Source organism: Pogona vitticeps, chromosome 5 (genome assembly GCF_051106095.1).
Source record: "Pogona vitticeps strain Pit_001003342236 chromosome 5, PviZW2.1, whole genome shotgun sequence".
Taxonomy (NCBI): Eukaryota; Metazoa; Chordata; class Lepidosauria; order Squamata; family Agamidae; genus Pogona; species Pogona vitticeps.
In genome coordinates this window covers 172,793,440-172,814,263 of record NC_135787.1, presented here as the reverse complement: position 1 = coordinate 172,814,263, position 20,824 = coordinate 172,793,440, and the positions used below count along the sequence as shown (strand labels likewise).

Below are 20,824 nucleotides of genomic sequence, written 5' to 3'. Positions count from 1 at the left end.
ATGGATAGGTTTGTTCTCCTTGCAGTCCAGGGGACTCTCAAGAGCCTTCTCCAGCACCACAGTTCAAAGGCATCAGTTCTTCGGCGGTCAGCCTTCTTTATGGTCCAGCTCTCACTGCCATACATCGCTACTGGAAAAACCATAGCTTTGACTATGCAGGCCTTTGTCAGCAAGGTGATGTCTCTGCTTTTTAAGATGCTTGTCTAGGATTGTCATTGCTTTCCTCCCAAGAAGCAGGTGTCTTTTAATTTCATGGCTGCTGTCACCATCTGCAGTGATCATGGAGCCCAAGAAAGTAAAATCTGTCACTGCCTCCATATCTTCCCCTTCGATTTTCCAGGAAGTGATGCGACTAGTGGCCATGATCTTAGTTTTTTTTGATGTTGAGCTTCAGACAATTTTTGTGCTCTCCTCTTTCACCCTCATTAAGAGGTTCTTTAAATCCTCCTCAATTTCTGCCATCAGAGTGGTATCATCTGCATATCTGAGGTTTTCTTCTGGCAATCTTGATTCCGGCTTGGGATTCCTCCAGTCCAGCCTTTCGCGTTATGTATTCTGCATATAAGCTAAATAAGCAGGGAGACAGTATACAGCCTTGTTGTACTCCTTTCCCAATTTTGAACCAATCAGTTGTTCCATATCCAGTTCTAACTGTTGCTTCCTGTCCCACATATAGATTTCTCAGGAGACAGATAAGGTGGTCAGGCACTCCCATTTCTTGCCATAGTTTGCTGTGGTCGACACAGTCAAAGGCTTCTGCGTAGTCAATGAAGCAGAAGTAGATGTTTTTCTGGAACCCTGTGGCTTTCTCCATAATCCAGCGCATGTTAGCAATTTGGTCTCTAGTTCCTCTGCCCTTTGAAATCTATCTTGTACTTCTGGGAGTTCTCAGTCCACATACTCCTGAAGCCTACCTTGGAGGATTTTGAGCATATCCTTGCTAGCGTGGGAGATGAACTCAGAGATACCTGCACGTATTCAAGGAAGGCCTGAACCAGCCAGATGTAAAGAATACATATCGAGCTCCACCTACACCATAGAGACTTCCATGAATATTTTTTCTCCTGCTGTGTTTTCAGCTAAGGCTGAAAATGTCTCAAGACCGCTAGTGCTGCACCCAGTTTGCATGATACGGAATGTCCACAAGTGAAACGAAGTGGCTGGGGAGGAGGCTATTTCTGGGTCTCTCTGGACTGAAATGTTCATATTTACAAAACTGATTGGCACTAGAGGCTAACCACCACTGCCTCCTTTTGCAGAACTTGGAAGTAACACATTTAATGACTTGAAATAAGAATGAGGCAAATGATGGTTTTCTGCTTAATGAGTAGCATTTACTTGTTATTGTATAACATCACATTGAGAGAGATCTGATGTTTTGTGTGTCATTTTTGTTATTAAAAAAATTAAATTAGAATCAGTAGTGTGTTAATAATGCATTACTATACTCATTATTCGAGAGCAGCAAGCCACATGTTATATATAAAAAAATTAACTAATGAGTACCATTTAGTATTTCAAAGGGGCAGTTTAAAAATATAAAGCCCAGAAAATGCCCACATGCAGTTTCAGAGAGATCTTACCCTTCAGAATATCCTCTCTTGAAAGCCTGAGAGATCTTCTTTCCCTGTGGGTGCATCTATGCCTGTGTATTGGGTGGGCTAGTGTTGACTCTACCATTATGTACAGTGTGGAGGTGCTTCAGGCAACAGGATTTGAGGAGGGGAAGGAGCAGCAAATTGCACTGTTCCCCTCCCTAGGAAACAGCTCACAATTGCAACTGATTTCCTGTCCTTCCTTTCCTGCTCCCCATGCTTTATTTTGGGCTTGCCATGATTGCCAGTCTCCATCTCCCCCTCTTTTGCATGTGCAAATGTTCCTTGTGTTTGCTGCCCCTCTTCCTCTGTCTCTGAGTTATGGAAACACCAGGCAGCTGGTGCAATATACCCTGAAGGCGAATGCCAGCAGGCCAAAGCTGGCATGGATAAAGAGGATATGGAAAATGATGGGGCAGGTAGGAGTGGCAGGTGAGATGCCTGCATGCAGGTTAGCTTGCACCATTTAGTGACTGGTCTTCAGGACCGAAGCACCAGAATCCTTTGCAGTCTGATTTCACAAACACAGACAAACATCGTTGCTAACCTTTCTGCAACCTTAGCATGCTTTCAGTTTTAATTGTGGGCCATGTCTAATGTCCGTTTCTGGCCTCAGGGTAATCATATAGCAATCCTCGAAACAAAGATGTTTCCCTTTTGTCATTCCACGCAACTGTGTCAGAGTGAATGTATGTACACACATGCTTGCTCGCTTAACCGTTTGCTCACTCTCTTCTTCCGCTGCACATTTTACAGAGACGAAGGGATTTCCTGCAGCTGATGCTTGATGCCCGAAGCTCCACTAATGATGTCATCATGGAACATTTTGACATGGACGACCAAGCAGAGGTTTGCCTTCACAAAAGCAAGACAGCTGCCAACGAAGCACTGCCTCAGAAGCAACAGCAAAGACTGAGTGATGATGAGATAGCTGGCCAGGCCTCCTTATTCCTGGTTGCTGGCTACGAAACTACCAATAGCGCCCTCTCTTTTGCCACTTACCTGCTGGCCACCAACCCCAAGTGCCAAGAGAAGCTCCTCCAAGAGGTGGATGACTTTTTCAGAAAACATGTAAGTTGGCAAATCGATTACTTGTCCGCTTTTGTACATAAAGGGGAAGAAGAGTCTTCAGCCAGAAAGTGTAGAATGTATGTAACAAAGCCAGCTGAGGAATTGATATGAAAAATCCAGGAATTGTACATGCAGTGTGACATTTAATAAAATGCAAATGTTCCCATCAGAATCAAATACCACCCAAAGGTATCTGTCAGATCATAGCTGACATATTCCTATATTTGGAAGGAAAATGATATGATCAGTGTCTTGTCCCCCTCCTTATGTTACTAACTTATGGCTGGATAGTTTGTGAGTGTAGGGCCAGTTCCCACTATTTTCTGGATCAGGTAGTGAGTCTTCTGTAATTCAGTAGACCAGTGGCGACAGTCTGCCTGATGAGTACATACCTAACGTAGTAGGTTCGTAGGCAGTTAAGACCAAAGACCAATTCAAACCATTGGTCCACTTACCTCAATTCTATGACCCTCCGGATCTGGTCAGGCTGCAACCCTTATGAGCCCTGAATGGTATGTCCAGAGATGAGGAATGCTGGGAGTTGTCCTTTGACAAGATCTGGAGGGCCCCACTTTGCCCATCTTTGATCTACACAGATTGGCAGCAGCTTGAGACTTTTGGACAGGGATGGACACTGAAACCTTATGCATGTGCTCTGCCTCAGAGCTGCAGCCCTTCCCTCAGTCGGCAAGCAGCAGCTTTAATTTGGTAGTCGTTGTAAGCCCTGCTTGTTAAAAAGCACTAAAAGTATGTTAGTTAAACTGTGAAATTTCATGGATAAGCATATTTGGGAGAGGAGCACCATCCTTTCCCATTCTATGGTGTTTCTCCTAGCCTTCCCCTCACCCCCAAAGACATCAGTCCCTACACCCAAGATGTCTCTTCTGGTAAGGACAAGACAGGGCTAAGACAGAAGTTGCAGGATCACTTCCTGCTCCATCTCTGGTAATGGCGCCAATAAGAGTTAAGGGGCAAGTTGATGGAGATCATTAAATCAAGAGGAACAAGGCTGCTTTGAGAGGCATGTTCCTAGACCAGAGTCAATGACACAACATTTGAAATCTAGTACAGTGGTGCCCAGCTTTTACATTTACCTTGCTCCACAACGAATCTGCTTTATGATGAGTTTTTTGCGATCGGTATTGTGATCGCAAAATGATGTTTAAATGGGGAAAATCCGCTTGACGACGATCGGTTCCCTGCTTCGGGAACCGATTTTCCACTTAACGACGATCAAAACAACTGATCGTCGGGTTTTCAAAATGGCTCCGTGCTGTGCAAAATGGCACCCGCTGTGTTCAGGACGGATTCCTCGCTTTACAGGCATTGGAAAATGGCTGCCCTATGGAGGATCTTCGCTGCACGATGAGGTATTTCACCCATTGGAACACATTGACTGGTTTTCAATGCATTTCAATGGGTTTTTTACTTTTGCTTGACGACGATTTAACAGCGATTTGAACAGAACAGATTATCATCGTCAAGCGAGGCACCACTGTAATAAGTTGCAGCTAGAGTAGATGCATTGAATCAATATGGTTTTGGTGAGTCAGCTCCTCTGTATGTTCCTTTGATTCAATAGGTTTACACTAGTTGTGTCTTACTACTGGGTTGCAGACCTAACACAATGATCCAGGAACGGAATGCTTTACAGGCCATGTTGAATCTGTCAGTTGCCCATTTAACTGAAATATAGTTACACCATCATCTGTATTGTCAGTGACTTTTTATATCCTGCCTGCCCACTGTTCTGCAATGGAAGATGGTTGAATATAATCTGCCTTTTCATTCATACACAGCATAACTTTGCTCTGTTTCACCCACTTACGACCCTTTTCCTGAACTTTAGGAATGTAGTCAAGTGCCTTAGCCAGTGAGACTCTCCTGGTTGTAAAACCATTGTATCAAGGACTGAAGACAGATAAGGATTAGACTGAGACAGCTCATATTTCATTCTGTGCAAGTCCTTTCTTTTCTAAGCACATTAATCTCTGCCATGTTTATACATACTTGCTTTAAGCATTTGAGTTGTTGTGGTATGAAGTTAATAAGATGGTCAGGGATGGAAACCTGTAATCTCAGCTCAACCATGAAATATACAAAGAATAAGATGAATATGCAATGTGAGATTGTTGTGACCATTCCTAAGGTAATAGATTCAAGAACTTGGGGGGAAATGTTGCATTAATATTTAACAAAGGTAGTCATTAGTGATATTCTGGTGCTCATTGAAGCTGAATTTGACATTCTTTGACTATTCCTCTCTACAGTGCCAATAAGGATATGGGAGTTCCTTCATTATCTCAAGAACTCCATTGCATTGCATTTCTTCATAATCTCAAGGACTACAAGCCTTTTCAAATGGTATTAAAGCTAGTTTGTGAATATGTTCAGAAGGCAGCCTTCTCCATTGCTGTGCTCCTCAAGTTTTCATCAACCCATTGGAACAGGAAAGCTTCCTGTTCATGTGCAAGTTCTTCACATCAACGAAAATCCAGATTTTCCGGGGCTTTTGCTTGTGTGTAGAATTTTCGACAGCAGGGACCTGTTTTCATACTGAGCCTTAAAAGCTTGAACAATGTGAGAATGGCTGGGGCTCCTCTCAAAACCTGTTCATCACAATGCTGGCTTCAGTAGCTCTTAAATATGACTGACTGAGCACGAGGGTGATTAAGTGTGTCAGTGAAACTGAGAGCAGTACCATCAGGAAGCTGGACCTTCTAACAAGTCTGACTCCTAGCAGAGTCACCCAAGGCAGGATAGACAATGCTGTAACACCAGGTGGAGATACATCTGTCTTCCTCAGAAATTTATGGAAGCATCAGCAGAAGAGAACTGATACAGTGATGCCTCGCTAGATGGTGATAATCCGTTCCACTGAAATTGTTGTTTCGCAAAATCATCGTCTAGCGAAAAGCATTTCCCTATTGGAATGCATTGAAACCTGTTTAATGTGTTCCAATGGGGAAGAATCATCGTTGTCTAGTGAAGATCGGCCATAGGAAAGCCGCTTTGCCAACCGCCAATCAGCTGTTTAAATAGCTGTCTTGCGAAGCTTAGATCCCAAAAACACCCGTTTTGCGAGTGCGGAGGGAACTGTCAAAATCGTTGTCTAGCAAAAATCGGTTTGCGAAGCAGGGACCAAACATTGTCCCGCGAAATGCCCCCATAGGAATCACTGTTTTGCGAATCGCTATAGCAATCGCAAAAAGTCAATGTCTAGCGAAAAAACTGTCATGCGGGGTAACTGTCTAGTGAGGCACCACTGTATTTAAATGGATTACATTGGCTTGTTCTTGAGTTTTCCCAAGCTTGTCTTACAGTAGTTCCTATAATATGTAGGGTCAGATTTCTGAAGGATTTAAAGGTGGTCTGTTAAAAATACTTGAAGTAAGTGCAAATCTTAAATACATTAAATGTTTTATTCTCTTGAATGCACCCACCTTCTTCAGAAAAGTGTTGTGTAGTTCCAAAGGTGATGAGTAGAGATGGCCACAAATTGCTGGTTTGGCCATTTGTGCCACTTCATTTATTGGCTGAACCTCGGCACAACCTCCTTCCCCCCCCCCCGTCTCCTCTGGGCACACCCCCTGCTGGAGGAGGTGAGGCTTTGAAGTGCTGAATACTCACCCATTCAGCCAATAAATGAATGAGCATGGACTGCTGAACCGAGCAGAGAAATTCTTGAAGGGCAGCAATAGTGGAACGTGAAAAGTGTGACTCAAGACAAGTTTGAAACTTTAAAACAAGAAATGGAATATTTAAATGGTATAATATTTAGTTGTCAGGTCAGGGATTCTGACACCTGAAAATAGCTCTAAGAAGCCTATAGAATTTTACAGACGTCTAGGGGAAAATCAGAAGCCTGTGTTCATCACAGCTGACATTTATCCCAATTAAGGATGAATTCCAGAATGAAACCAGACTGCAGCTGAACATTAGGACAAAAATCATGGCCACAGAAGAATTACATAACCTGAATGTTGGCAATGAAGAAACTGAAACCTTGGTTCAATCATCGATCCAAATGGAGACTGCAGCCAAGAAGTCAGAAGATGGGAAGGCAGCAATGAAAAACATTAAAAATAATAATCAAGTGTAAAGATGTGTCACTGGGTACCAAAAGCAAGACCATCCACACATTTGTATAGTAGGACCCCCTATTCACGGGATCAGTATCCGCTGATTCACTTATCTTATTTAGTAAAAATACTAAATTATAAACCCCAGAAATACGTATTTATATGCGTTTCCGCGGTGTATTTAGCAGAACTAGCCACTAGAGGGAGCCAGAGACAAAGCAATGTATAGTGTTTGATACTTTCATATTTTTCGGCATCCATGGGGATGGGTTAGATCCACTCCCTCACAGTTACCATGGTTCTACTGTTTTTCTAATCACTTTGTATGGGTTTGAAAGCTGGACAGGGGGGGAAACCAATTTGTTTTAAATATATGGTGCTGGAGGAGAGCTTTGCAGATACCCTGACCTGCCAGAAAGAGTAAGAAGTGGGTCCTAAAGCAAATCAAGCCTGAACTATCTCCGGAGGCTAAAATGAAACTGGGACTGCCCTACTTTGGTCACATTATGAGAAGGCAAGATTCTGTGGAGAAGACAGTAATGCTGGCAAAGGCTGAAGTTAGCAGGAAGAGAAGAAGACTAAACATGAGATGGTTTGACTCTAGAGAAACCATAGGCTTGTCTTTAAAAATGCTGAGCAGGCAGTTGAGGACAGGACATTTTGGATATTCCTCTTTCATAGGGTCCCTGTAAGTCAGAAGCTGTTTGATGTCACATAACAAAAAGCACTTGAATTACTGGAATATAATAAAGAATTTCAAATGCAAATCAATGTATGCTCTATGGCTTCTGGTAAAGCCTTAGAACATGAAAAGGTAGACTGTGTGTAGACCATGAAAAACTAGGAAGTATCTGAGAGGAATGACTGTTCCATGATGTTTAATTGAGTGTTGGGCAGAATATGAAGATACAGAATGATTTCCAATTGACAAAGGTATCTGAGAAGGATGCTTCTTAGATTCCTCTCTCTTTCATCTATATGCAAAATATATTTGAAAAATTAGATTAGATTCAGATGAAAGAGGAGAGAAATTGTTGGAAGAAACAATGGTAATTTAAGATTTGCTGATGATATCATACTACTGGCAGAAAATAGAAATGACTTAAAACGGTTAAGGAAATTGCTTACATTTATGTTAGCGCTTCTGCCCTGGGAGTTTTTCAGGTTCGTGTGATTTTTCCCCCCCATTCTTATCTGGAGATGGCAAGGATTGAATCCAGGGTCTTTTGAATGCAAAATACTGTAGATACTCTAGCCATCACCCTTCCATTTGTATTAATCTAATAATTTAAGTGAAATTCAACATCTTTTAAATGGAACGGGATATACAAATCCCAGTATTTTTCCCCCATAGGGAGAAAAGAAGGTTGCAAAGAGGAGTTTGAATGGGAAATTGGTTGTTGGTAGAAAAGTGTTAAATGTTTCCATTTTGGCTGATAGTTTTCCATTCTGTTACAGTCTCCTGTGGCTGCTTCTCTCATATATTAGTGTGCGTATAAAAATGTGTGTCCCTAGGAGCAAATTTAGACACAACTGTGTATCATGTATTGCTTGCCTGTAACTTCATGATCCAACTGGGAAGAGTGAACGAAAATGGTAGTTTTGCTTATCTTGGGCTAATGACGGTTTCATGCTTTAATCCATTTAAATTGGTAGGATAATCAGACTTTCAGTCAAAGTTTATTAGCTTAAAATAGTTTATGTATTCATTATAATTCATTGCTCACCTCTAGGTTGCCCTTAAGGGCATGCTACCCTAAGGGCATACCACCTTGCTGCACAGATACGGCCTTTGATAGATTCAGCACACACTCTGTTCTTTGTAGAAGGCATAGCAGGACACGTTTTGTTGTGGCTTTAATGCCCACAGGTATTGGACATGCCTTAAAGAAAATCTCGTTCCATGCCACAGAATTCCAAGAGAACAATGAAAGACAAAGTGTGTGTTTGGGCGGAGGGGGGGGGACATCAGCTTACCTTATCAAATACTTTTACATCTAAATGGTTTTTATGCAGCAAATCCCCATAGCAGAAGCAGCAGCTTTGTCTGAATATTAAAGAAAATGGAAGTGGTAGCTGCAGAGACACTGCTGTCAAGAAACTACCCACAACAATTTGCATGTGTTTCATGCGGTCTCTCAAGGCACTTTACACTTTCGGAAGTTGCCAACTGCAATGTCTGAGCTGTGCTGAGCAAATATGCTGACAGAGAATGCTTGCGTTTATCAAGAGAGACCGCAATGTAAATAGATTTTTGGAAGGAGAATTCCACAGGTAAACGATGCTGTTGCACATTCAGTGCAGCTACGTGTACATACTGAAAACAAGTTCAGCCAATGGAAATGATTTTGCTGTCAAACTGTGTTTTTTTTTAAATCAAGCTACTTTGATTTCTTTATTTGCACAAGAAAAGTACACTTCAGAGCCACTGGTGTCAGCAAGAGGTTTTGTGACTTGAAAACAAAAGAGTCCTTTCACAGTATAAACAGATGCTGATCTTGACTTTCCTATTGAGATCACTGGTTAGCAACATTTAAATATTTGCCTGTATTGCTGGGAATGTTTATATTTCAAGGTTGAAATCTGCCAGGATGAAACAGAAAAATGTCTTTCCTTGCTCTCCCTCTCCTCTTGTCAGCAGCTGGGAAGTGTATTCTGTCTGTCGAGATGAAAAGTGATGCTTCAAAGATAGGTTTTGACTGACAGGCATTTCTGCTTTCACCTTCATCTCACCTTGCACAGTTGTATACCTGCTACAGCATTTGTTCGAGTGATGCTAGCATTCAAGACAATGCAGGCCTGTTTTCAAAGACAGTGGCCAAAATCCTCTTGCATAAAGTAAACTGGCTGAAGTCATCATCTGGCAGCATAAATATTCAAATTAGGTTAATTGAAAGCTCCCACTTTCCGGTTCTGAGGCTCCCTAGGGCTCCCTTTTGGGAATCTCAGGATGGGGAGTGGGAGGAGCTTTTAATAGCCAAAAATTAATTTTAGTATGGCAGATGTGATCTTTTAAGACTTTATACCCCTGTGATAAGCCAGTTAAAGAACATACTTCAAAAATTACCTTAGCTTTATGACAAAACCATCACCACTCAGATGGGAGATGGAGATTCAGAATGCATTTCAGTGGACAGATAAGGCATGGCTAAGGAAGCAGCCTGTTAGATTTCAGTTTGGAGAGATTTGGTGAGGGTGGGGTTCTCTCTGCATCATCAGGCTGAGGAAAGGTCTCGGCGTCCTTTTGAAACTGTTAATAAAATCAGAAGGCGTTTCTAAGAAGTGAGCAGTTCACTGGTTTATTTATTTATTTATTTTATTTCTATCCCGCCTATCTGATCATATTAGACCACTCTAGGCGGCAGTTGAACTCGTATCTGGTATTCATGTTTGATAAATTGCATCTATAAATCCGCTGTGCCATCAAACATCATCCCACATCACATATTTTGAAAACAATCACCTGTTTCAGTCCCAGAGTCTGTTTACATTTATTCTCACGTCCGAGGATAAGTGGTAAAAAGGAAGCATATAGATATTAAATGTCATTGGCTCTGGTTTACGCGTTTTGCTGCCAACATTATAAATTCCTGTTATTTACCACAATGGAAAAAAGGAGTGTGTAAAGTTTTGATGACTCCTGCTTTTGGTCACATTACCAACCTCCAGTTTTCAGTGAGAAGGTGTCACACCATCCTGTTCAACATAACATACTAATGTCAATTTTCAGTCTTTTGTTCTGCAAATCACACAGTCTTGGACGATACTCTACAAATTGTAAATGTTTTGTTTAGTGTCAAACAGCAGTGTTAATCTTTGTTTATTTCAAGAATGAGAAATCTTAACTTTTCCCCCTTTTCCTCTTATGTGAAACAGCAAGATATTTTCTGTTGGCCTCGAGAAGAGCTTTTACATTTATAAGAATAATTTTAGCAGTAATTGCACAAACTGTAAACATCACAATTGTTGTTAAGTCGTGTCTGACTCTTCATCACCCCATGGACCAGAGCACACCAGGCCCTCCTATCTTCCACTGGTTCCCGTAGTTGTGTCAATTTCATGTTGGTAGTTTTGATGACACTGTCCAACCAACTCGTCCTCTGTCGTCCCCTTCTCCTCTTGCCTTCACACTTTCCCAACATCACGGTCTTTTCCAGGGAGTCTTCTCTTCTCATGAGATGGGCAAAGTACTGGAGCCTCAGCTTCAGGATCTGTCCTTCCAATATGCTCTCAGGGTTGATTTCCTTCAAAATGGATAGGTTTGTTCTCTTTGCAGTCCAGAGGACTCTCAAGAGTCTCCTCCAGCACCACAATTCAAAAGCATCAATTCTTTGGCTATCAGCCTTCTTTAAGATGCTGTCTAGGTTTGTCATCACTTTCCTCCCAAGAAGCAGGCATCTTTTAATTTTGTGGCTGTTGTCACCATCTACAGTGATCATGAGGCTCAAGAAAGTAAAATCTGTCACTGCCTCCATATCTTCCCCTTCTATTTGACAAGAGGTGATGGGACCAGTGGCCATGATCTTAGTTTTTTTAATGTTGAGCTTCAGACCATTTTTATGCTCTGCTCTTTCACCCTTATTAAGAGGTTCTTTAAGTCCTCCTCACCTTCTGCCCTCAGAGTGTTATCATCTGCATATCTGAGGTTGTTGATATTTCTTCCGGCAATCTTAATTCCAGTTTGGGATTCATCCAATCCAGCCTTTCGCATGATGTATTCTGCATAGAAGTTAAATAAGCAGGGAGACAATATACAGCCTTGTCGTACTCCTTTCCCAATTTTGAACCAATCAGTTGTTCCATATCCAGTTCTAACTGTTGATTCCTGTCCCACATATAGATTTCTCAGGAGACAGATAAGATGCTCAAGCACTCCCATTTCTTTAAGAACTTGCCATAGTTTGTTGTGGTTGACACAATCAAAGACTTTTGCATAGTTAATGAAGCAGAAGTAGATGTTTTTTCTTCAACTCTCTGGCTTTCTCCATAATCCAGCACATGTTAGCAGTTTGGTCTCTAGTTCCTCTGCCCCTTCGAAATCCACCTTGTACTTCTGGGAGTTCTCGGCCCACATACTGCTGAAGCCTACCTTGGAGGATTTTGAGCATAACCTTGCTAGTGTGTGAAATGAGTGCAATTGAATGGTCAATGGAACATTCTTTGGCACTGCCCTTCTTTGGGACTGGGATGTAGACTGATCTTTTCCAATCCTCTGGCCACTGCTGAGTTTTCCAAACTTGCTGGCATATTGAGTGTAGCACCTTAACAGCGTCATCTTTTAAAGTTTGATATAGTTCAATTGAAGTGCCATCACCTCCACTGGCCTGGTTGTTAGCCATGCTTTCTAAGGCTCACTTGACTTCACTCTCCAGGATGTCTGGCTCAAGGTCAGCAACCACACTATCTGGGTTGCCCGGGACATCCAGAACTTTGCTGTATAATTCCTCTGTGCATTTTTGCCACCTCTTCTTGATGTCTTCTGCTTCTGTAAAGTCCCTATCATTTTTGTCCTTGATCATGTCCATCTGTGCACGAAATGTTCCTTTAATATTTCCAATTTTCTTGAATAGATCTCTGACTTTTCCCTTTCTATTATTTTCTTCTATTTCTTTGCATTGTTCATTTAAGAAGGCCCTCTTGTGTATCCTTGCTATTTTTTGGAAGTATGCATTCAGTTTTCTGTAACGTTCCCTATTTCCCTTGCATTTTGTTTTCCTTCTCTTCTATTTGTAAGGCCTCATTGGACAGCCATTTTGCTTTCTTGCATTTCCTTTTCTTCGAGATGGTTTTTGTTGCTGCCTCCTGTACAATGTTATGAGCCTCCATCCATATTTCTTCAGGCACTCTGTCCACCAAATCTAGTTCTTCAAATCTGTTCTTCACTTCCACTGTGTATTCATAAGGGATTTGGTTTTGATTATACCTGACTAGCCCAAAGGTTTTTCTTTTCTTCAGTTTAAGCTTGAATTTTGCTATAAAAAGCTGATGATCAGAGCCACAATCAGCTCCAGGTCTTGTTTTTGCTGACTGTATAGAACTTCTCCATCTTTGGCTGTAGAGAATATAATCAATCTGATTTCAGTATTGCCCATCTGGTGACGTCCATGTTTAGAGTCACCTCTTGTATTGTTGGAAACAAGTGCATGTGATGACCAGCTTGTTCTCTTGACAAAACTCTATTAGCCTTTGCCCTGCTTCATTTTGAACTCCAAGGCCAAACTTACCTGTTGTTCCTTTACACCCTACTTTAGCATTCGAGTCCCCTATAATGACAAGAACATCTTTCTTGTTGTCAGTGCTAGAAGGTGTTGTAAGTCTTCATAGAATAGGTCAATGTCAGCTTCTTCAGCATGGGTGGTTGGTGCATAAACTTGGATTACTGTGATGCTGAGCCTTGGATTCGTATTGAAATCATTTTATCATTTTTGAGACTGTATCCCAGTACAGCTTTTCCCACTCTTTTGTTGACTATCAGGGCTACTCCATTTCTTCTATGGGATTCATGAATTACATTGCTTTTAAGGATCAGAAATGAAAATACCAGACCTGTCTACAGGTTCCTCTTTTGTTGGGGCAGTTGAGATGTCCGCCACCTTGTGGTTAGAAATGGTACTATCAAGTAATTAAAAATACAAGCAATTAAAAATAATTTGCTTTTTTGAACTCAAAGGGTCTACTTGTTTAATTTCTGTCCCATCCATTTGGTAACCCAGGCCACTGGTTTTTTTTTTCATATCATTGCCAAGTTACCGGTGTCAAGGTTTCACCGTCTTAGACCTACAGTGCATACAAACATGTAGATGGACACAATTCTCCTCTATTATTCTAGAGTAGTAGAAGTATCCAGAGTCTCCGCCCCAGCCCTCATGCTATATCTAATTATCTCTGATTTGATTCTCCTTTCCACTTCCTCATCATTCCCTCTCATCCTTCTTTTTCCACTCTTTTCTCATGCATCTCAGCTACACCCTCTTCTCTCTCTCTTTCCAATTCAAGAAAGATCCTTTTCATTTCTCTCTCAACTGTTTGAAGAATTTATCCTGCAGAAAAAAGTATGACATGGAGAAATCAATATCTAAGGCCTACTTGCAGTTTTCCCGTTGGGTTTTTAAAGCTGCCACCTAGTGTCTAAAAATGATATAGCAGACTGTACTTTCGTGAGCACTGATGCCGCTGCTCCTGATGGAGTCATCGGGTGCCCCATCCTCCATTCCTGTATCCATCTACTTCACACAATCTGACTTTTGTTCAGTGATGTTTATTGGAACCAGGGAAGGGGAAACCAGTTTGCTCCACATGCTACTCATCCCAAGGGGGAGCAGAGTTATCAGCACTCACCGCTGTAGAGTCTCTGCTCTTTCCAGGCCTCAAGATAGTTTCATTGGAGCGGGAGACTCTCTAATGTCTTTAATGAAGGCTTCAACAAGGGAAGAACGGTCTGAGTCTTGAGAAGTGAAAGCTTGTAAGCTTGCAGTGAGGACAAGTTTCAGGGCTTAGCAGGGTTGAGGCGAGAGAGGTGGTTGCTGCTGCTGCTCTTGATGTTGGTAACACTGACATTTTTCCTTCCTTTTTCACCTCCAGCATTTTCTCTGTGTCAGTGTGTGTTGCCTGCTTGGCCTGGTGTTGGCTAGAGGTGGTGGTCATGGTGCCAGGGCTGAGTATGGCTTGTCAGGCCACCAGGGACCCTGGTCCATGAATCTTCCTGGTAAATGTAGTCTCAGTGATTGATCCTCAAGCTCCAATATCTCCTCCTCCTTTGTAGGCCTCCTCAACCTCCCCCCAGGCATCCCTCCAGGCCTCCTCCATCCTTCTTCTCCACCCCATCTTCCTCCTCTAGATTGCCTCTTATAGCCCCAGCTGTAGAGAAGCCTCCTGCTCTCTGCTGTCCTTCAGGTGGCTCTCCTTACTGACAGTTCCTTCCCCTTCCCAGGACTTGTCAGTCAAGTCTCCAACCCATCCTTGAACTGGAACCAGCTGCCCCTGTGGTTCTGGCCTAAGCATCTGGGGTGGGGGCCAACAGCCCACGAGGGGCACCAGGGGAGACCCCACGACCCCTTCACAAAATTGATTTTCTTTTACTAGATTAGATTTAGTCAGTTCATCTGTTGAAAGAAAACTAATCTTAAGATGCATATCCCGCAGGTCCTTTGTAGGCAGAGCAAGTTCAGATGTCAAAATGTGATTAATCTGGAATTATAGTGGAAACAGAGAAATGACCCATGTTCACATATAGATTCTTTATTTCACTAGGCCAATGCACACTATATCTTTCTGCCTTCAAGACAGTGTTTCAGTGGTAATATCATACAAAAATAAATACAGTGAAAACATTAATAATAATAGCCATGTGCCCTCAAGTCAATTCTGACTTACGGCAACCATTTCCAGAGTCTTCCCAGTACAGTGGACCCTTGACTTACAGACGGCTTGACTTACAGACTTTTTGAGTTACAGACTTCTCTGGCCGCAAAATTTAGATTTGACTTGCAGACTGAGATTTGACTTACAGACCAGAAAAAAACCAAAATGGAACAAAAATGGCCTGTTACGGGATTAATCGGTTTTCAATGCACTGTAGGTCAATGGAGACTTGACCTACAGACTTTTTGACCTGCAGCAACCGTTCCAATACGGATTAATTATGTAAGTCAAGGGTCCACTGTACTGCCTGGACTGTATTTTCCCTGCCTTCCCTGAACCTTTCTTGACCTAAGAAAAAAAGGAACAAAATATCCCCCTCTAGTGGTCGAAGGCAGAATAGCAGCTTCCTATTAGTTTCTATGGACGGAAAAGAGCAGATACGGATCAAATGGTTCTCAATGCATTCCTATGGGAAATGCAGATTTGACCTGAGAACTTTTTGACTTGAGAACTGCCTTCCAATACGGATTAAGTTCTCAAGTCAAGACCCCACTGTATACAATAGAAGTGGTTTACCATTCTCTTCTTCTGGGGGTGCCCTGGGACTGTGAAGCTTGCCCAAGGCCACATAGCCTGGCTCTACTCACAGGAGACACAGTGAGAAATCGAACCTCTGGCTCCACAGCGAGATACCCAAACCACTGAACTATCCAGCAGCAGAAATACTATTAGAACATTAAAAAGCAAGTTAAGAATTTTTTATCCACCAACAGCAAACACCACTACCCAACCAATGAAACTCCTCCCACAACAGTCAAGCCTATAGATACCAAAGCATTTGTCTGAATAAAAAGGTCTTTTGTCTGGAAACTTAAAATGTGTACCTATAATACTTACCTATTCTTAACTTTAAATAACTGATCGTTCTCAGGTTTCCAGAAGATTGGGTCTTTCTCCTGCAAATTGTTAAAAGGAATAAACACCAGACATTTAAAAACATACTGCAGAAGGCGAATGCTCTGGTTGCATATGATTTCTTTTCGACTTAAGAGAAAATCCTTGTCGTCACTCCAAAGTCCAATTAATCATCACATTCCTTAGGGACAAAAGGGGCTCTTCCGCTGTGGTGGTGCAGCCTGCTTTGTGTATCACCATCAATCTGTCTCATTTTGGAATGTCATCTTCATAGGTGTTGGGGGAAGATGAAGCAAAAAATAAAATAAAAATAAAATCATATTGCAGTAGCTCCTTTCCTGGTGTTTGAGACTTCAGAGAAGCAGGTGGCTTCTCTTTGAGTAGCATCTTAAAGGACAGGAGAGAATAGGATATTTTGCGGTTAGATACGTGTCTCTGTGTGTCTGAAGGAGAGGCAACCTTGAGACTTCCATGCAAAAAGAAGGAAAGAAAGAGCGCTCTTATCACCTAAAAAGGAAACCCAACTCCTACATTTTGCACTTTTCGACTTATAAGGTCCGAATGCTGATGAGCTGAAAATGCTTGTTTAATTTATTAAGAAATATTAAATCCCCAGGAGTAATCGGTGATGGCATTAAACTCCTATTTAATGTTGTTGCAGCTTAAAAAAATATCTGAGTTGTTACGAGCATTAGATCGGAATGGAATTTTCCCTCCAGGTATGTACATAAATTAAGGCAGTATTAATGAAAATCAAACAACCTATTTATTTGTCAATAATTGTGCAAAGTGAAAGCCGAATGACCAAAAAGAATGGAAGCTCATTTGCATGTAATGGTTATGCTAAGCAGAGCTGCCTGTGACGTGAACTTCTTTGATTTCCCAATATTTGTAGACTCCAACTCCCATTAGCACTAGCGAGTGACGATGCGAGTGGAGGACCAGAGGTTCCCCAAAAATGATGGTTTGTGGGGCAGGTGCTTTTTCACTAAGGCTAGTATTTGTGCGTTGACGTCTCAGCTATGAAAGGGCTCAGATGGAATCACTGTGTGGACCATGTCCAGATAAGCATTTTTCCTCTTGTGTGGTGCATTGCTGGAGCAGATTGGTTCGTTCTTTTTTATGGTACCCACATGACAAGTGGACTAATTTACTTCAATTTGCTCCCAGCATACCCCACACCTTTTTGATCCCCTGTTAGGGGTTTCTACTTTTTTGGTGTGGGTTGGTGTGTCCAACAGGATACTAGTTTAGTTCATTTAGTTCATGTGCGGTTGCTGGAGATGGACTAAAATTGAGCCTTGCAGCTGTTAAAACTGCCAAAGCTCCTTCTGGTTTGAATTTCTGGTATCATGAAGTGCTAAATTAAAAAGCCACTTCAGGATATCAGCAAACTGAGCACTTAAGAAAGCAAAGAAAGGCATGTTGTTGTAGTTTTATTTTTTTCCTCCTCTTTATTTTTTGTGGGGTACATTTGTTTGTTGCATGCAAAAGAGAGGAAGAGAAGGTGGGGAGCCGCTGGAAGGCAAAGTGGAAACAGAGGTGTAGGGGGGATCTGCAGCAAAGTGTTAAGAGTCTCTCTTGTAAAAATAAAAGAGGCTCCAAAAGCTGGGCTGGAGATCCACACTGACGCAGAGATCCTGTTGGGGAGGTAGGTCTCTTGTCTGGATTCATACACACCCTTTCCTTCTTAATCTGCTTTGCCCCCTCCCCCTCCCTTCCTCCCCCTCCAAACTCAATGTAGTCAAATAGAAACACAAAGTGTCTGCTTTTGATCCTTTGGATGGCCTGCCCTTTCTCCCTTGCACTGCTACCTGTAGCTTGTCCTTCTCTCTTTATGCCATTTGGACGTGAAAACTGCAATAAATGGCATGTCGCTCCTCCGCCCTCCCCTCCACCAACTTTATTTAGACCACATCAGCTTCCACCAAAGGGGCCAGTCTGGGACATGCATTTACAGTGGTGCCTCACACAATGATGTTAATTGGTTCCAAAAAAATCAACGTTGTGTGAAACATCGTTCTGTGAAACACCATTTCCCATAGGAATGCATTGAAAACAGGTTAATCCGTTCCAATTGGAACGGATTGCCATCGTTCAGTGAAAATCCCCATAAGAAACATCGTTGAGTGAAACAATGTTTCCTATATTGGAATGTATTGAAGCCGACTCAATACATTTCAATGCCTTCGCGAAGTCCTTTTTCGCTCCTGTAAAAGTGTCTTACAATGTTTGGAAGCTGTTTTAAATTATTGCAATGGTTAGTCCACCTCCTGAAACCTATGCAAACTGATTTTGGTGTTGTTCTGAAACTTCGTTAATTTATGATGATTTTTTGAATTTTCTCCATTGGAAACCATTGGATGGTCTGTCTAATGGTTTCCAATGTAAGACACTTTTACAGGAGCGAAAAGGGAGATCGTTGTGTGAAAATCCCCCATAGGAAGCATCGCTGTGTGAGGCAGCAGATTTAACAGAAAAAGGCATCGTTGTGTGAATTCATCGTTGTGTGAGGCACTCGTTGTGTGAGGCACCACTGTATTTAGTTGGTAGGCGAGGAAGCCTGAGAACCGCAACAGCACCTGCGCTACTAATATGGCCAAAGAAAGGCTTCATTTGAAACTCTCCCATTGAAGGTATAGGGACACAATCATCTATATAGGGAAACCACTTGAAAACCTATTCTATATTATCATTTATGTGTTTTTTTCTTACGCTCTGGCTCGTCCTTGGATGATTATGCTCCCAGTTGGGACGACAAGGATGCGATGGTTGGACAGTGTCATCGAAGCGACCAACATGAATTTGACCCAACTCCAGGAGGCAGTGGAAGACAGGAGGGCCTGGCGTGCTTTGCTCCATGGGGTCACAAAGAATCAGACACAACTAAATGACTAAACAACAACAACAACACTCAAGACACACCCACCGCTGCTTCTTTGCACTACATTTTCTCAAATTTGAAACCCTTTTTACTAATTGTCTTGCCTGTCTTATTCTGCTCTGCTCCTCCAAGGGTACCTTAACTATCCATACTTCCTTCAGGGAACTGACTTTATCTTGCCTCTTTCACATCACATTGCTTTGTCCTTCAGTTAAATTACATTGTCCAGCCCTTCAGCAGGGAAAAGATCTAGGACAGGAGACATTAAAAAAGAAGTTAATGAAGTATGGAAGTGAAGTTTCTTTGTTTCTAAAATCCTGAACTATCCTTCAGTAAATATCAGCTATTCTATATACAGTGTCAAGATGCAATATGTTGAAATTCAAGGATTTTGGCAAATCTCAAGTCCTGGTGTAGTCAGTTGTGATAAGTTGAGTCACCGGTGTAGCTTACGTCCAACTTGATAGTGAGTCCTACAGCTTAAGTCCCCATCCCTGATAAGCCATTTTACTACAAGGAAGAGGCGTGCTTTGATAGGTAGATATAAGTAATTAAAGTAAAGTTAATCTTAAAGCGTTATTCTAATTTAGCCGGTTTTTAGTCCTGTAGTTATGCCAGGCATTGCAAAAGCTAAAGGTGACATATTTTAACACTAAGCTGCTGCATTTCAGAGACTCTGTGTGTGTGTGTGTGTGTGTGTGTGTGTGTGTGTGTGTGTGTGTGTGTGTGTGTGTGTGTGTGTGTGTGTGTGTGTGTGTGTGTGTGTGTGTGTGTGTTTGCCATGATGTGAGAGAGTATGTATGCAAAATGGACTTAGACATTTTGCATCTTTCTTTCTGTCCTAAATCCTTTTCATTCTCTAACTAGCAGATGAAAGGTTATTTCTTTTGCAGAGTTTTATCTGTCTTGAAAATAAAAATTCTTTAATACAAACAGTGGCTTTTAATATGAGTGTTTGTACCTGTTTCTGAAGGGAGAGACTTTTGTACATTCAGATTAGGAGATATTTATTTGATACATTAATCTGTTACTGTATTTCAAAAGTACGATAGCAAGGCAAGAATACAACATGATCAGATTAAAATTCTATATTTGTGATTATAGTCCTGTTCACTGAATCATGATTGTCAACAAAAGGAGAGATTCCTGGTAATTAAAAACTTCCTGCTTCGATCCGGGTTTGTGTGTGTGTCACCCATCTTATCCATAACTAGTCTCATTGTGGATGAGTTGGGCATGCCTTGAGTTCTAAGTAAGAACTGTATCATTATCAATAATTTTCCCCTGCTAGATGATATTACTGACAGTAGCAAACTGCCGGTGTTTAAAGAGTTATTTCTTCAATCTCTGTGTTCTCCTAACTCAGCTACAATGAGACTGATTGCAGGTTAAGTTGTGGGTGAATCTAGGGAATCCCAAGATTGAAGCAGGAACTTTTTAATTAAAGGCAATTTTCCCCTGCCGTTGACCTCATCACTCTTAGGCAGTGCAATTTAATTTTGTTGTTTTAATATAATAAAATGTTTAATTGTGTTTCAGTATTTATAACTTTATTGCCCAGTATAGTTTTGGCTTTTACTGTGTGTGGAACTGAAGCTATAAAAAGGTGGATGTTGTTATTTCGCAAAATGTCAGACATGTGATTAGTCGTATGAGTAGGTACATGTTTGGCACCTCACCAAACAGCTGCATCTACTTCTGCAGTTTTAGTTCCATGCATACCAAAATTCAGGAGGATGCTGGATGGATGTGTTTAGCTATATCAGTTTTTAATCATGTTGGGAGATGCCTTGGGTCCCAGTACTAGGAGAACAGGTGGGGTAGAAATAAGGCAGAAGAGAAGAGAGCTTCCTAACAATGTAAATGGGTACCATAATAACAACAAAGATGATGATGATGTGGCACTGGTCATTATG

General features: G+C 41.7%; 1 protein-coding gene and 1 long non-coding RNA gene across 3 annotated transcripts in view; one reads left to right on the top strand and one right to left on the bottom strand.

Annotated features, from left to right (window-relative positions):
• TBXAS1 (thromboxane A synthase 1) overlaps nt 1–20,824 on the top strand; it is a 311,542-nt gene that overhangs the window by 234,852 nt on the left and 55,866 nt on the right. For both annotated transcript variants that reach the window (XM_020800497.3, XM_072999994.2), the window contains exon 10: nt 2,352–2,666. In XM_020800497.3, the coding sequence (XP_020656156.3) occupies nt 2,352–2,666 (315 nt within the window). The remainder of the gene's footprint in view (nt 1–2,351; nt 2,667–20,824) is intronic.
• Nucleotides 16,029–20,824, bottom strand: part of LOC144583119 (uncharacterized) — a 31,204-nt gene continuing 26,408 nt past the window's right edge. The window contains exon 2 of the long non-coding RNA XR_013536725.1: nt 16,029–16,065. This is a non-coding gene — a long non-coding RNA (uncharacterized LOC144583119). The remainder of the gene's footprint in view (nt 16,066–20,824) is intronic.